Below are 15,802 nucleotides of genomic sequence, written 5' to 3'. Positions count from 1 at the left end.
CTAATTTTTATCTTAAAATTGTTGTCCCATCTGGACAACCCTGTTTTCTAAATGAGAACTCATTGGAAGCTGAAAACTCATTGGGCGCCATATAATACCACCTTTGTCCTGTATTTTCACTAGAGAAATGGGGGGGCCGCCTACAGCTTCCCTTGGTGATCACAGCTGATTGCCGGAATGGGAGCCGTTCTTTGCACCAGCTATCAACATTGGCTCATAAAAGAAGATTCCAAGCAGGGGACCGCCCCCCCCCCCCCACAATGTCTTTATGTCCTAACCCTGTTAAAGGTCTCATATGGCTAGTCAGCAACAAAGAACTGATCAGGACAGGAGTGTAATGTGGATATCCTCGAGCCAATCACCTTACTGCCATTGACTTCACATGTTACTGGATCTCATGATGACACGCTATATAAAATCTATATACATTATAAAATCTGTTCATTTATAGTGAGATAGCTCGCCATGAAGCCCTACCCTTAATCTGGCTCTACCCTTCCTGTCCCTGTATGTTGAATATTACTGATGGGTTGTCATAAGTCTAGGTCTGTAAATAAAATAATTTCTGTAATTGTGTATTATTTACTTAATTATACAGGGAATGCTTTTTGCATCACCTGAGTGCATCCGTTTCTCTAGCGATTTAGCCCACTTGTGGCTACATGAATCATGCAGAGTGTACTCCGATAAACTCATGGAAGAGAAGGATATAGAGCATTTTAAAAAAGTGCTCATTGACACGGCCAAAAGATTTTTTGAGGTATGTTACTGACTGAGTCAATTTGTTTGTATTTAGTGTTAGAATGTAAAAATCTGAATTTGATTGGACATTGGATATGTTTTTGGTGTTGTTGTCATTGTTGGTTCTTTGAAATTGTCAATCGTGTAGCTTTAAGGATAAAACTACAATAAAACTAAAAACTGTCACCCAAAGTATCCATTGACCTCTAAATTCAACCAACTAGAACTTTCCTGTTGACAGTGAATATTAGTCCATTTGCACGTGTTTCTGTGTATAGTAGATTGTGTTGTGTATTGTTAATAAAAAAAATAAAAAAAAGACACAACATTATACTATAGGCTCTTCTTGTGCTTCTTTACATACACACATCCCTATACAGAAGTATGGTTGAAATTATTTTTTCAGCAAAATAGCCAATTGTATATACATATAAGGAATGAAAACACAAGTATCTTTATCATTCAATCACCCCGATTTACTTCATCATATTATTTACCCTGCAGGGTGTGGATGAACATATGTTCATTAATAAGCCTTTACTTTATTGCCATTTTGCTCATGGCGTTGGAGAACCACGTTATTTCCCAATATCCGACTGGGAAAAGCTGACAAGAATTCTGTCAGATGCTCTGGAGCACTATAATGAAATTCACGCTGCAATGAACCTGGTTCTGTTTGAAGAAGCTATACAACACATGTGAGTTTCTTGTGAAATGGAAAAATTATTCTGAACTTTATATATTGGCGAAAGTTTCGTACACTGGGAATTTTAAAGAGCAATTACTGTTACGTTTCAGGTGAATTCACACACGGCAGATTTGTTGCAGAAATTTCTGCGATTGTCCCATTAATCTAAATGAGGCTTGCAGAAATTTCTGCAACAAATCTGCCGTGTGTGAATTTAACCTTATACCTTATTAATGCCAGACATTTTGGGAAGGATAATACAGGGGGCTCCTCTGCCTGCCACCTATTCCAACAGTCTAAAACTAGAGGAACCGTTTTAGTTCCTAGGGCATGTGTCATAAGAAAATTACCTATTGTTTAAATCATATTTTTATGTTCTAAATATTTTATAAATCATTTTGGTGTTATGTTTTCCAATTTTCTATGTCACTGTTAATAATTTAAAAGAAATTCCTGAAATCTTGCCGTTTTCACTCTCTTCCACTGAGCCCCACAATAGACTGACCCTTCCTGTTCTGTAGAGATCACTTCTCAGCAGTTTCTGTAGAGATCACTTCTCAGCAGTCATGTCATTATCATCACAGGCAGGATTACAATGACAAGGTAACGCCTCTATATAGATAATACAGGATCCACCATTGACAGCAGGTGATGAACACAGCTCCCCTCCTCTCCCTCTCTGCACAGTGACCTCTGCACTAGTCACAGAGCATACCTAGAAAACTCTCCCATAGAAGTGAATGAATCCCCTCCTGTTCACAGGTTCCTAAGGTTTGTGGCAGCTGTAACGGCTGAAATTACGGGGATGTTTTCAGGAGGAAACATCCCCGTAATTTCAGCCGTAACGGCATGTGCAGGCGCTTGAACGCCGCATCCATTACGGACGTAATTGGCACTGCTTTTCATTGGAGTCAATGAATAACGGCTCCAATTACGCCTAAAGAAGTGACAGGTCACTTCTTTGACGTGGGCGTCAATTTACGCGCCGTCATTTGACAGCGGCGCGTAAATATACGCCTCGTGTGAACAGACAAACGTCAGCCCATTGCTTTCAATGGGCAGATGTTTGTCAACGCTATCGAGGCGCATTTCTCGGACGTAATTCAGGGCAAAAACGCCCGAATTACGTCCGTAATTAGTGCGTGTGAACATACCCTAAAGCAGACCTCTGAATGCGGTTAACAGAGCAGAGCAGTAGCTCCCCATAGTGTTTCCATGTTCTCCTGAAAAGTGCCAGAACGGAAATGCTATTAAAGCATGTCTGCCTAATAGTCCACACTGGTAATATATTATCAGTTCATTGTATTATATGACAAGTTAATTAGTTAAAATTATTATATAAATTATATATATTCTTATACCAATATGTATAAGTGTGGATGAACTTATATATATTAGGCTGGATTAACAGCTCCGTGTGGTCTCAGCATATGATGCGCGGCTGCGTGCTTTTCGCGCAGCCGCCATCATTATGACACTCCGTTTGGATGTTTGTAAACAGAAAAGCACGTGGTGCTTTTCTGTTTTCATTCATCCTTTTGACAGCTGTTGCACGAATCACGCTGTTCGCACGGAAGTGCTTCCGTGTGACATGCGTGGTTTTCACGCACCCCTTGACTTCAATGGGTGTGTGATGCGCGAAAAACGCCCAAAGAACGGACATGTCGTGACTTTTTTTCAGCAGACTCACGCTGAAAAATCAGGCACATGTCTGCACAGACCCATAGACTAATATAGGTCCGTGCGACGCGCATGAAAATCACGCGCGTTGCACCGACGTATTTCCCGTTCGTCTGAATAAGGCCTTATACATATATTCTTATACCAATATGTTTTAACGAACTGGTGCCACCATATTATCATTTCTGTCTCCGATAAACAAACTATTCCATGTGCACCCAATATTTACACGCATCATAGAGTTTTACAGCTGAAGCACAGATAATCGATTATGAATGACCTGAATACATTCAGCTTTTTTTTTACCATATAACCTCTATGAGAAAATAGATTTTTGTTGAATTATGACCATTTGTGTTAAAATTGTAGCTCCTTTCTTATTTACAAGAAAAAACCCAAAAAACCTGATGTGGCTTGTTATGATGGTTAAGTGGCCCTTTTCAACATAAGGCCTCATTTACACGAACGTGATATACCTCCGTGCGACTCGCGTACTTTTCACGCGGGTCGCACGGACCTATACAAGTCTATGGGGGCATGCAGACAGTCCGTGAGTTTTGCTCAGCGTGAGTGCGCTGAAAAAAACTCACGACATGTTCTAAAAATCTGCGTTTTTCGCGCATCACGCACCCATTGAAGTCAATGGGTGCGTGAAAACCACGAAGGTCGCACGGAATTACTTCCGTGCGAACTGCGTGATTCGCGCAAGAGCTGTCAAACTGAATGTAAACAGAAAAGCACCACGTGCTTTTCTGTTTACAAACATCCGAACGGAGTGTCTTAGAGATGAGCGAACCGAACTTCACCGGGTTCGGCCGAACTCGTTTTGACCGAACCCGGCAGGAGACAGTCACTGTCCAGGGTGCTGAAAGAGTTAAACTGTTTCAGCACCCTAGACAGTGACTTCCGATCCCAATATACATGAACGTGTAAAAAAAAAAAAAAGTTCTGACTTACCGATAACTCCCGGCTTCTTCCTCCAGTCTGACCTCCCGGGATGACAATTCAGTCCAAGTGACAGCTGCAGCCAATCACAAGCCAAGCACAGGCTGTAGCGGTCACATGGACTGCCGCGTCATCCAGGGAGGTGGGGCCAGATGTCAAGAGAGGCGCGTCACCAAGGACGCGTCACCAAGGACGCGTCACCAAGGCAACGGCCACGAAGTTCTCGGTAAGTACGAACCTCTTTTTTTTTAAACAGGTTACTCGATATGGTGATCGGAATTCACTGTCGAGGGTGCTGAAAGAGTTACTGCCGATCAGTAAACTCAGCACCCTGGACAGTGACTGACGTCGACTAGCCTCATCTCTATGATGGCGGCTGCGCGAAAATCACGCAGCCGCGCATCATACACTGATGACACACGGAGCTGTCAAGTGCCTTTTGCGCACGCAAAACGCTGCATTTTTTTGCGTGCGCAAAACGCACACGCTCGTGTAAATGAGGCCTAAGGCCTCATTTACACGAGCGTGTGCGTTTTGCGCGCGCAAAAAACGCTGCGTTTTGCGCGCGCAAAAGGCACTTGGCAGCTCCGTGTGTCATCCGTGTATGATGCGCGGCTGCGTGATTTTCGCGCAGCCGCCATCATAGAGATGAGGCTAGTCGACGCCCGTCACTGTCCAAGGTGCTGAAAGAGCTAACTGATCGGCAGTAACTCTTTCAGCACCCTCGACAGTGAATGCCGAACACAATATACACCAACCTGTGAATAAAAAAAGACTTTCATACTTACCAAGAACTTCCTGCTTCCCCCAGTCCGGGCTCCCGGCCGTTGCCTTGGTGACGCGTCCCACTCTTGTCATCCGGCACCACCTCCCAGGATGACGCCGCAGTCCATGAGACCGCTGCAGCCTGTGATTGGCTGCAGCCTGTGCTTGGCCTGTGATTGGCTGCAGCCTGTGCTTGGCCTGTGATTGGCTGCAGCTGTCACTTGGACTTAACTGTCATCCCGGGAGGTCGGACCGGAGTTATCGGTAAGTCAGAACTTTTTTTTTTTTTTACAGGTTCATGGATTTTCGGAGCGGAAGTCACTGTCCATGGTGCTGAACCAGTTTAACGCTTTCAGCACCGTGGACAGTGACTGTCTCCTGACGTCGCGTACCCGAACATTTTTTACCGGTTTCGGTCAAAACGAGTTTGGCCGAACCCGGTGAAGTTCGGTGCGCTCATCTCGAATTTGACACTCCGTTTGGATGTTTGTAACCAGAAAAGCACGTGGTGCTTTTCTGTTTACATTCAGGAGTTTGACAGCTCTTGCGTGATTTTCGCGCATGCAACGCAGGACCGTCAGTGTGGCATGCGTTGTTTTCACGCACCCATTGAAGTCAATGGGTGCGTGTTGCGTGAAAAACGCAAGAATATAGAACATGTCGTGAGTTTTACGCAACGCACTCACGCAGCGCAAAAATCACGCATCGTCTAAACAGCCCCATAGACTATTATAGGTGCGTACGACACGCGTGAAAAGCACGCGCGTCGCACGCGCGTATAATACGCTCGTGTAAATGAGGCCTGAGAATGTTCCCCAACATTCTTGGTGCCTGAAGTTCAATGTAATAACTGTCGGATGAGCAATCATTCATTTAATTGACCCCTGCACCTCCCACTAAGGCCTCATTCACATCATGATCGGGTTCCATTAGACCTTTCCGTCGGAGGAACCCATAAAGGAAACCATAGCTTCCTTTTGCAATACCATTGATTTCAATGCTTCCATTGCAAATGGTTTCCGTTTGACTTCGTTCCGTAAGGTTTCCGTTTTTTAGCGGAAACAATAGCATAGTCAATTATGTTATTTTTTCCGCTTAAAAACGGAACCCTCATAGAATGGAGACAAATGGAAACCAATTGAAACGGAAGCATTACCATTGAAATCAATGGTAATGCAAACGGAAGCTATGGTTTACGTTTGTCTTTCCGTTCATGGGTTCCTCCTACGGAAAGGTCTAACGGAACCCATGAACGGAACCTGACGCTGATGTGAACGAGGCCTAACCCATACCAATATTTTTTTATAATACATATTCTTAATTGGCCTCCTCCACATCCCCTCCAAACAATGGGGCCGTTCAGACATTCCGTGTTTTTCACGCAGCGTGTGTCCGCTGCGTAAAACTCACGACATGTCCTATACTTGAGTGTTTTTTGCTTATCACGCACCCATTGAAGTCAATGGGTGCGTGAAAATCGCGCACGGCACACGGACGCATTTCCATGTGCCGCACGTGATTCACGCTACTGTTTTTGACGAAATGAAGGAAATAATAAAATTACCGCCTTCATTTATGTTTCTAAACATTAAAACCATGTGTCATAACGAGGCCATACGTGCAAAAACCACGCAACCACGCACCAAACACTGATGCCACACGGAACTGCAACGCGCGCAAAACGCTGCATTTTTTGCGCGCGCATAACGCACAGTGTGAATAGTTATATTTGATTACATAATTGTCATCAACTTGGACACGACATCTGATTGGTTGTACAAATAAATTTAAAGGCAGGGCATGTTAGTTTCAAAACTACAAATGGCACCCCTACCTCCTCCATTTGTGACCCAGACTGGACTCGCTAGCACTGAGTAGCGAGTATGAATCTTCTTAGTGGCGCTATAGATTCTTGATGGAAATTGTACAGTAGAGCATGTGAGCAGGGCCGGTCTTATGCAGGATGGTACCCCGTTTTGGCACCCACACCACCGAATGTGGTGTACTGCTACACAGTATGGTGCCCAAGTGCCATACCTTGGCCAAATAACACTTCCATACAGTTGCCTAAATAACAAAGTTATACAATTCTGCCATTACCATACACTGCAAAAATAATATACTGTACAGCGCCTAAGTAGCAGTGCCACACAATGCGTAAGTAAATACCGCCATACAGTGCTTAAATAATACCAACATAATATGACCAAATACCAGCCTCAGACATAAAGCCATCTAATAACAGTGTTATACAACATCTAAATATTACTGTAATATAACTAATATTAGGATATGTGGTGCTCACACGCCTCAGGTGCCAGACCATCTGTGGCACCCCCATCAGCATAAGTAGCTGATGCGCCATGTGCGACTGCACAAGTCACACACTCTTATGGCCGGCCCTGCATGTGAGCACTGACAGGCCTACTTTAAAGGAAAACTTTGGCAGGTAGACACAAATCCCCTTTCAGTATAAAAATAAAAAAAGTTCTAACTTGTAATAACGTATTTACCTTGAAATCCATAATCTAAGGCCTGGTTCAGACAGAGTTTTTTGCAGACATAAAAATGTGGCTCAAAATTCCTTCAGGAATTTTGAGGCAGATTTTGACCTGCATGCACGCTCTTTAGAGGGCAAAAAATTGAGCGCCGCGGGCAAAAAATATGCAGCGAAAACTGCTTTCTCTGCCTCCCATTGGTGTAAATGGCATGTCAGAGATGGAAATGCCTGAAGAAAGAGCATGACGCTTTTTCTTCCCGCAAGCGTTTTTTTTTCCACTCACAGGAAAAAAACGCCTTTGCCTCCCATTGATATCAGTGGAAGGTGATTTTGTCTGTTTTTTGCCACGGTTTCCGCGTCAAATACATTGCTAAAAAAACTCTGTGTGAACTAGGCCAATACTCCCGTACGCCATCTTCCTTGCCAACGACCTTAGATCAAAATCCTCCATAATCCGAACCTCCCACTCCCGTCTCCAAGACTTTTCTCGTGCTGCACCCGTCCTCTGGAAAGCCCTACCACAAACAATCAGATTAATTCCCAATATCCACAGTTTTAAACGTGCCCTAAAAACACATCTTTTTAGACAGGCCTATAACATTCCTTCTTTCCTTGGCCCCATTAGTCATTAGAATAAGATTCCCTCACACTCCTTGCACCGTACCTGCAGTTCATGTCCGTCATACACATATACTGGCTGGTGACCGGCTCATGCAGCTTTATGTTACCACCCTATGTGTATAAAAGATGGCTGGACCATTGTACTGAACAAACAACTTGACACTTTGTGTCTCCCTTATTTTCTCATAGATTGTAAGCTCTTGCGAGCAGGGTCCTCACTCCTCTGGTTTGAATTGTAAATGAGGTTTGTCACTATGTAATGTCTGATATTGTTTGTTTTATGTTCCCTCTAAATTGTAAAGTGCTGAGTAATATGTTGGCGCTATATAAATAAAGATTATTATTATTATTTCCCTGGCAACTCGGACCAGAAGTGCGGATGGCACATACAAATTTGATGTTTCCTGCTAGCCCTGAATGTGAATAACATCGCCAGATCTACACAAGAATATGTAGATTCGCTGGTGTCACCTTCCAGCTCTGTCAGTTACTAATTTTACTTCAATCATAAATGAATGTCATATTGAAAAACGGTGTATAGTGCGTTAAGAAATACGCTCAAAGATTCATGATTGTTGCCCTTGATTTTTCAATTTTAGATGCCGCATTAGTCGAATTTTGGAGTTCCCATACGGAAATGCACTGCTGATTGGAGTTGGAGGTAGTGGCAAGCAAAGCTTGTGTCGCTTGGCAGCATTTCTCAGTTCACTTGAGGTTTTCCAAATCACCCTTCGTAAAGGCTATAGCATCAATGATCTCCGGGTAAGACATAACAGGTCTTTCAATTATGACAGTAGAATTACAAGTATTTTCTGTAACCTATGAAAAATTATCGGTTTTCTATACAATTAAGCTGACCATACACTATAGATTTTGGACGGCTGAAAAAGCCAAGCTAGATTATTTTCTTCCGACTGTCGGCGCCTATTCATGACATAAGACAAATATCTAAGGAAAAGTTTATCTGCTGTGCTGGATTTTTTCAGTCGGGTTCGGGTCCAGTTGTTGGAAAGTCGTTAATGTCAAACAACATCCCATCAATAGTAGCCCAGACCAGGCCACAGGTCAAGGAAGAGATCTATTGTCGATTTGTTGTTTTAACTTATGGTGTTGTCATCCAAAACAACAACCTTTACAGACCAACCATGGTGAGAGCTTATGGCATTATTGAGTCAGAAATCTAGATTCAATGGATGAGCAGGAGGACAGGCAGTATGAAGAAGGTGGACTGGCAGTACTGGCAGGAGGTGAACAGGCTGAACTTGACAGGAAGCAGATAGGCAGAGCCAAAACTATGCTGTAGGGTACCCACTAGATCCAGTCCTCAGAATTGACCACAATCAGGGCCGGCCTTAGGGGTGTGCGACCTGTGCCATTGCACAGGGCGCATCACTCCAGCAGGTGGGAGGGGGCGCTGCGCTGGCTCCCTTCCCCTGCTTGTTTCAGAAGCACCCGGGCCCGGTGACTGAGCAACTGCATTTCCGCCCGGGCGCTTCTTCTCTCAGTGGCGTCGCTAGCGGCGACACATGTCATGAGGGCGCCTGTCGGGACTGGCCCCCCCCCATGGCCGGCGGCGCTGCTACCAGCCGCTGCTGCTGCATTCAATAGTATCTGCATCCTTAGAATGCAGATACTATTGAGCACTATAGCAGAGCAGGGAGGTATCTTCCTGCTCTGCTATCTAATAGCGCCGCTGTATCTCCCTGATACAGCCTACAGCCCCCTTGTAGATAGCCCCCTTCCTGTAGATAGCACCACTGTAGCTACCTGAAGGAGCGGAATCCCCCTGTGGCCGGGGATTCCGCTCCTGGACAGAGCGCTTGATGTCTCTGTCCATATATGGACAGTGACATCAGGGCAACCCCTGAAGCGGAATCCCCATCCGCAGCATTGCCGACGCTGTGACCCGGTATACCTCTCCTTGAGAAGTCCTTAACGTCACTGTCCATAAACGGACAGAGAAGTCAGGGGCTTCTCCTGGAGTGGAATCCCCGGTCACAGCGTTGGGGATTCCAATCCAGTAGAAGCCCCTGACGTCTCTGTCCGTTTATGGACAGTGACGTCAAGGGCTTCTCCTGGACTGGTATCTCCGGTCACAGTATCGGCAATGCTGTGGACGGGGATTCCGCTTCAGGAGTTGCCCCTGATGTCACTGTCCATATATGGACAGAGACATCAAGCTCTCCGTCCTGGAGCGGAATCCCCGGCGACAGGGGGATTCCGCTCCTTCAGGTAGCTACAGCAGTGCTATCTACAGGAAGGGGGGGCTATCTACAAGGGGGCTGTGTGGCACTACCTACAAGGGGGCTGTGTGGCACTACCTACAAGGGGGCTGTGTGGCACTACCTACAAGGGGGCTGTGCGGCACTACCTACAAGGGGCTGTGTGGCACTATCTACAGAGGGAATCTGTGAGTGGTGGCCGGATGGTCATTTTAGTGTGGAAGGCGGGCTGATGGTCATTTTACTGTGAGTGGCGGGCTGATGGTCATTTTACTGTGAGTGGTGGGCTGATGGTCTTCAAGTGGTTTCCACCTCTGACCTCCAATTGAAATTAATAGGCAGAAAATACCTGCGGTGCTCGTTTGGAGCGCTTTTTTGCCTACTTTTTTTGCATTAGCTTCAACGGCTTAAAAAAATGCAAAAAAAAAAGTCAAATAATGCTGTCAATTCAAAATCTGCCTCAAAATTCCTGAAGGAAGCAAAATGTAGAATCAGGTCCTCAGTTGTTTGTCGTCACACTTTCGGGATTTTACACTCTCCAACTCGGAGCAGTATGATGGCAATGGCAAACAGGTGGACACGGCTTCTGACGTGCATTGCTAGCTGAATATGTCACCCAACCAGACACATTAACCAGGGCTAAGAGCAAAAGGAACAGCTTTGCTCTTTCCTTTTGTCTTTTTTGCTGGGTTAGACCTACATTCTGTATAACTAATAGTTCACTTGACATGCTACTCGTATAATAAAACATTGACACAGATGAGTAATTACCATCATCCTTTGGACGTTGCAAAGCTTTCTTGGTACCAAACAGGTGAACAGGCTTTCTCCTTATTATGTGCTACATAAACAATGCAATTTCCAGTACTTCAGCGCAATTAAAATGGTGGCAATGAGACTTATCTTGAGTAAACAATACCTCAAACGAATTCTTTACTTAATTATGCATTTGCAAATATTGTTTATTCAAAACAACTTACAGGTCAATGCGGAAGAAGCGGTGCCACAATTATAGAAAACAAATAAACCAATTTCTTAACTCATCCTTAATTATGCAAAGGTCTGCTCTAGCTGACGGAGGGCATGTAGTAGTTGCCATGGCACCCAACTTACCCACTGAAACATAACTTTGTTACCAGAAGGTGTTTAATCCTCAACTCTTGGTTGACAATGTTTTGCTGCAGACTGACTGTTTCTTGTATGGAAACTAAAGATAATGGGGAGATTTACTAAGTAAAACAGAATTTGGGCACAAATTGTGGTGAAAATGTGGTGTGTTAATTTATTAACTAATTGTACCATTTTTGGAGCAAAATATTGATGTATAGTATGCCAGACATGAGATGGCATAAGGAAAAGAAAAGGGTCTGACATACCTATCAAGTTGTTCTACATTTATCATACCGCGTGCACCATGTTGATGAAGTTGCCACTACGTTTACCATCTTGTAAAAAGATGCATCATGCTAAAATATTGATAGATCGGATTTGTTGTACGATGGATCCATTACAATGTCATGGCTTCTGTTACAAGTAAGCTATAGCATTAGTGTGAACATAGTTTTAAAATGGATCTGTCAGCTAAATATGCTGTTCTTTGTAAGGGCAGCATACTACACTACAGGTCCATACTCCTAGTAGCCAAAATGGCGCAAAAGAAAATTGTGCTGTTGATAATAGTAGTGATGAGGGGAGTGCACCCCTGCCAACCTCCATCTTCCCCCGCCTTTTAGGCTGGTGATTGACAGGTTGCTGTGTGTGTGCACAGCAGTCATCAAGTCACCACTGAGAGGGGTGGGAGAAGTGGAGGGGGGGAGCAGTGGACTCATAACTACAATATATTTTTGTGTTGTTTTAGGTACTAGGAGTACGGACCTGTAGCTGTACTATGCTGCCTTTATATAGGGCAGAATATTGAACAGACCGATCAACTTTAGGAGTGGAATGTTTAGGACGCTAAACCCCAACAGTATCCCTATAAGTAGTTAGTTAGTATTTAGAACTTATACTTGTGGCGCGCGGCGCAAGTATGAGCGAAGTATAATCATTAATTGACGCTCCCCCTGCCCTCCAGCACCGGATTGACACTTTTCTCCCTATTACTGTGCTTAGGTAGAAAAGTGTCCATCAGTGGGGGGAGCGTGAATAAATGAATATACTTGTACTCATACCTGGAGTGCTGGCCCCAAGTATAATTTCTAAATACTCAATAACTACTTAACATTAATTAATAAGTGACAGCCCACTGAAATCTGCGTGTCTGTCACTTCTTTATGCTGCTATTAGACAGGACAGCATAAATATCTGACCCATCCACTTACATATTTATTTTTATTCTACTCTTTTTGCTTTGTATTTTGTTTGTTGGTGCAGGAGAAAGTGCACCTAGCACAGACTTCAGGGTGTTGACTTCACTTTCATATTCTGCCACGTGTCACTTTCCGAAAGATAAATTCCCTTCAAAATTGCAAGGGAATATGATTTGGTAACCCACTTTGTAGTTTCTCCACTACAGTGTAATTCCAGCCTAAGTACCAGACCTAGAGCCTAAAAAGTGCCGACAACAATTAAAAGCCCCTTTTGATTACAAATTAGTATAATCCTTGCCCATTTTTTACACCTCGAGATAGTCCCGTGAAAATTGTGACTATTGGCAAGAATGGTGCATTTTCTACCTACTGTATCACCTGCCTAATGAGTCCAATTAGTTGCTATGAATAACAACAACACTGCTTTGATTTGCTCTGTTTTCATACATGATCCTCAATATGTGACCTGTTTAACCACTTATGGACTTATAGAAACAAAAAAACAAAAAGAAAAAATTTTTTTGCACATATCATGCTAACTCACCAACAATATTCTAGCAGTGTCATTTATTTCTTCCCAGCTCATATATTTTGAACATTTCATTATGCCCAGTTGTGTCATGTGATCTCAGTCTGACCACCAAAATAGCCCATGCTCCTGTGTAGACAGGAGGTCACTCTCCCCTGTGTGGCGACTTCCTGTGAACTACATGATTACATTATCACCAATTAAATCACTCCTGGCAACTATGAGACACCTCCCCTCCCAGCTCCACCCTCCTTGTTCCTCTGTATGGCCCTCCATGCATTTAGCGCTGATGAAAGATTATTTATGCCCTATTTTAGGGAGCAGGAGTGCAGTGATATAATAGGTGAGTCCATGCAATAATTAGCTGCAAAGTTATAAACCTCTCCTGACTCTAACTGTCTATACTAACCGTGGGTGTTGTGTGCAGTATCTTCATTGTATTTCCAGGAGATGCTGCTCCTCACTGCCTCCATGTGTGACATGGAAAAACCTATCACTAGCAGGAGGTAGAGCAGACAGGGAGATAATTACATAGGAATACACTGTGCTGTGTAAATTACATGTTAAAAGGGTTGTCTCAAGATTAAAAGTTATCTCCTAACCACAGGATAGGTGATAACATGCTGATCGGTGGGGGTCTGACCACTGGGACCCCCACCAATCAAGAGAAACAAGGGTCCCATTCCTCCGAATGAATGAAGCGGCAGGTCACGCTTGCACCCTGCTGCTCCATTCATTCTCTATGGCACTGCCGGAGCTAGTTGGGCGCTGTACTCAGCTGTCCCATAGACATTGAATGGAGCGTCAGTTCACAGGCGCGACCTGCCGCTCAGTTCATTCAGAGGAATGGGACCCCCATTCTCGTGATCGGTTGTGGTCCCAGCAGTCGGCCTGTTGTCCCCTATCCTGTGGTTAGGAGATAACTTTTAATCTTGAGACAACCCATTTAACTTTATTCTGCGAGTTGTTATGATTACGGCAATGCTAAATTTATATTGTTGTTGTTTTATGTTTTACTACTTTTGCACACAAAAAAAAAACATTTGTTTTTGTTGCTACAGTCTGAGAGCCATAACTTTTTTTTTACAATTGACTGAGCTTTATTAGGGCTTATTTTTTGCGGGACGCGTTGTAGTTTTCATTGGTTGAACGTTCGGGTAAAAAAATGTATTGATAGATTTTTTACCTTTTTTGGGAGGGGAGATGCACAAAAAACAAAGCATTTCTACCAGTGTTTTATTTTGTTTCTTTGTTTGGCATTCACCGTACGAGATTAGTGTGTTCATTTTAAAGCACAGGTCGTTGCGGTTACTTTTTTTTAATATTTAAATTTTTCCATACTAAAGCATTTTATAAGGGGGAAAAAGGGTTTGTCTTTAGATTTTATAATTAGTTTTTCTGAACGTTTTATTTGACTTTTTGTTTGACTGTTTTAGATCTTTTAGTCCTACTAGGGGACCTAGTATTGCTGTGTATTTGGTCTGTCAAGACTGACAAGCTGCCTACTAGGCTTAGTAGCCATACAGACAGGACAGATCTAAGGGCCTCCTGTAGACCCCCGGCTGCCACGGCAAACCATCGGCACCATGCTGGGCTTCTTGGCAATATATGCTATGAAACATTGCCCCCCTCCATAAACTTGCATTAAGTTGAACATTATGTGTTGATTACAAGTTTTAGGAAGCATGACGTTGCCCAACAGAAGTCAAAGTGAGTCTTATGTGCCGTTTCATTGACTTCTCCTAGTATGTGACTCAATAAAAAAAGTTGTGGGACTGAAATTGTGAGAAATGCAACCTGGGTTACAAGACTAATAACTCTCTGTTGGCATGGTTTGGTCAGATTTTTACAAATAATCCTTACATTTGGTTTCTTTCTGCAGAGCGACATTGCTACGTTATATTTTAAAGTAGGTGTAAAGAATATTGGCACAGTCTTCCTCCACACAGATGCACAGATTCCCGATGAAAGATTCCTTGTTCTAATCAATGACATGTTGGCATCAGGTACAATAAATACCGACTTCATATATATTTCTCCTAGCTATTAATACAGGATCTACAGTGTATCTCTACTTTGATTAATTTAAAGAGGATCTATCACTAGATTTCACAATACAAAATGCATACAATATTAAATAGATCTCTTAGACGTGATGAGACTGATGTACTTATTTTGAAAATCCGTGTGAATGGCCATATTATCCTTTTTCCAAACCCCATCCACATGTAGCGGGAAAAAATCCACTATGAAAGCAGAACAAACAGCAGATTTTCACTGCGGAGTTCAGCCTTTGCAATGCATAGGCTGAAGCCTGCGGCAAATCCGCTGCTAAATCGGTGGCAAAATCTGCATGTAACATATTCGGATTTTACCGCAGTTTCACTGCGCATTTGCCATGAACTTGCAGCGAAATCCGCGGTGGAAATTGTCCGCCACGTCTGACTGTGCCCTATCAAGACACAAGGATGAACGTTTTTAATTGCTATGTACTGTACATTTCTTAAAGGGATTCTAAACTAGTATCTATATATTAGTTTCTATATTCTGTTAATATAATTTATATACATATCAGCCTGTTTTTATAATATTTTTAGGGGTCGGTTGATTTCCAGGTATTTTTTTTTTTTTTTTATACAAGAAATGTAATATATTCAAATTACAATAATATGTCCCGTGCCTTTAAATAATGGAGACCAGAAATGAGAAAAACAGGAAGGGAAAAAAATCTAAATACACTCATGATCAAAACAGTTCAGAAATAACACATTTTAAATGAACACAGGGCATTGGGGCTTGAAT

At 43.2% G+C, this 15,802-nt stretch overlaps 1 protein-coding gene across 1 annotated transcript in view; it reads left to right on the top strand.

The window, feature by feature from the left end:
• The window catches only part of LOC142656572 (dynein axonemal heavy chain 11-like), a 271,269-nt gene that overhangs the window by 108,372 nt on the left and 147,095 nt on the right, over positions 1-15,802 (top strand). Inside the window, exons 40-43 of the mRNA XM_075831503.1 lie at positions 599-760; positions 1,246-1,439; positions 8,540-8,702; positions 14,883-15,006. Coding sequence (XP_075687618.1) covers positions 599-760; positions 1,246-1,439; positions 8,540-8,702; positions 14,883-15,006 — 643 coding nt within the window. The remainder of the gene's footprint in view (positions 1-598; positions 761-1,245; positions 1,440-8,539; positions 8,703-14,882; positions 15,007-15,802) is intronic.

The sequence above is a fragment of the Rhinoderma darwinii genome, chromosome 6 (assembly GCF_050947455.1).
Source record: "Rhinoderma darwinii isolate aRhiDar2 chromosome 6, aRhiDar2.hap1, whole genome shotgun sequence".
Classification (NCBI taxonomy): domain Eukaryota; kingdom Metazoa; phylum Chordata; class Amphibia; order Anura; family Rhinodermatidae; genus Rhinoderma; species Rhinoderma darwinii.
Note: the sequence above shows the minus strand (reverse complement) of the source record. Positions and strands in the feature narration are given on the sequence as shown.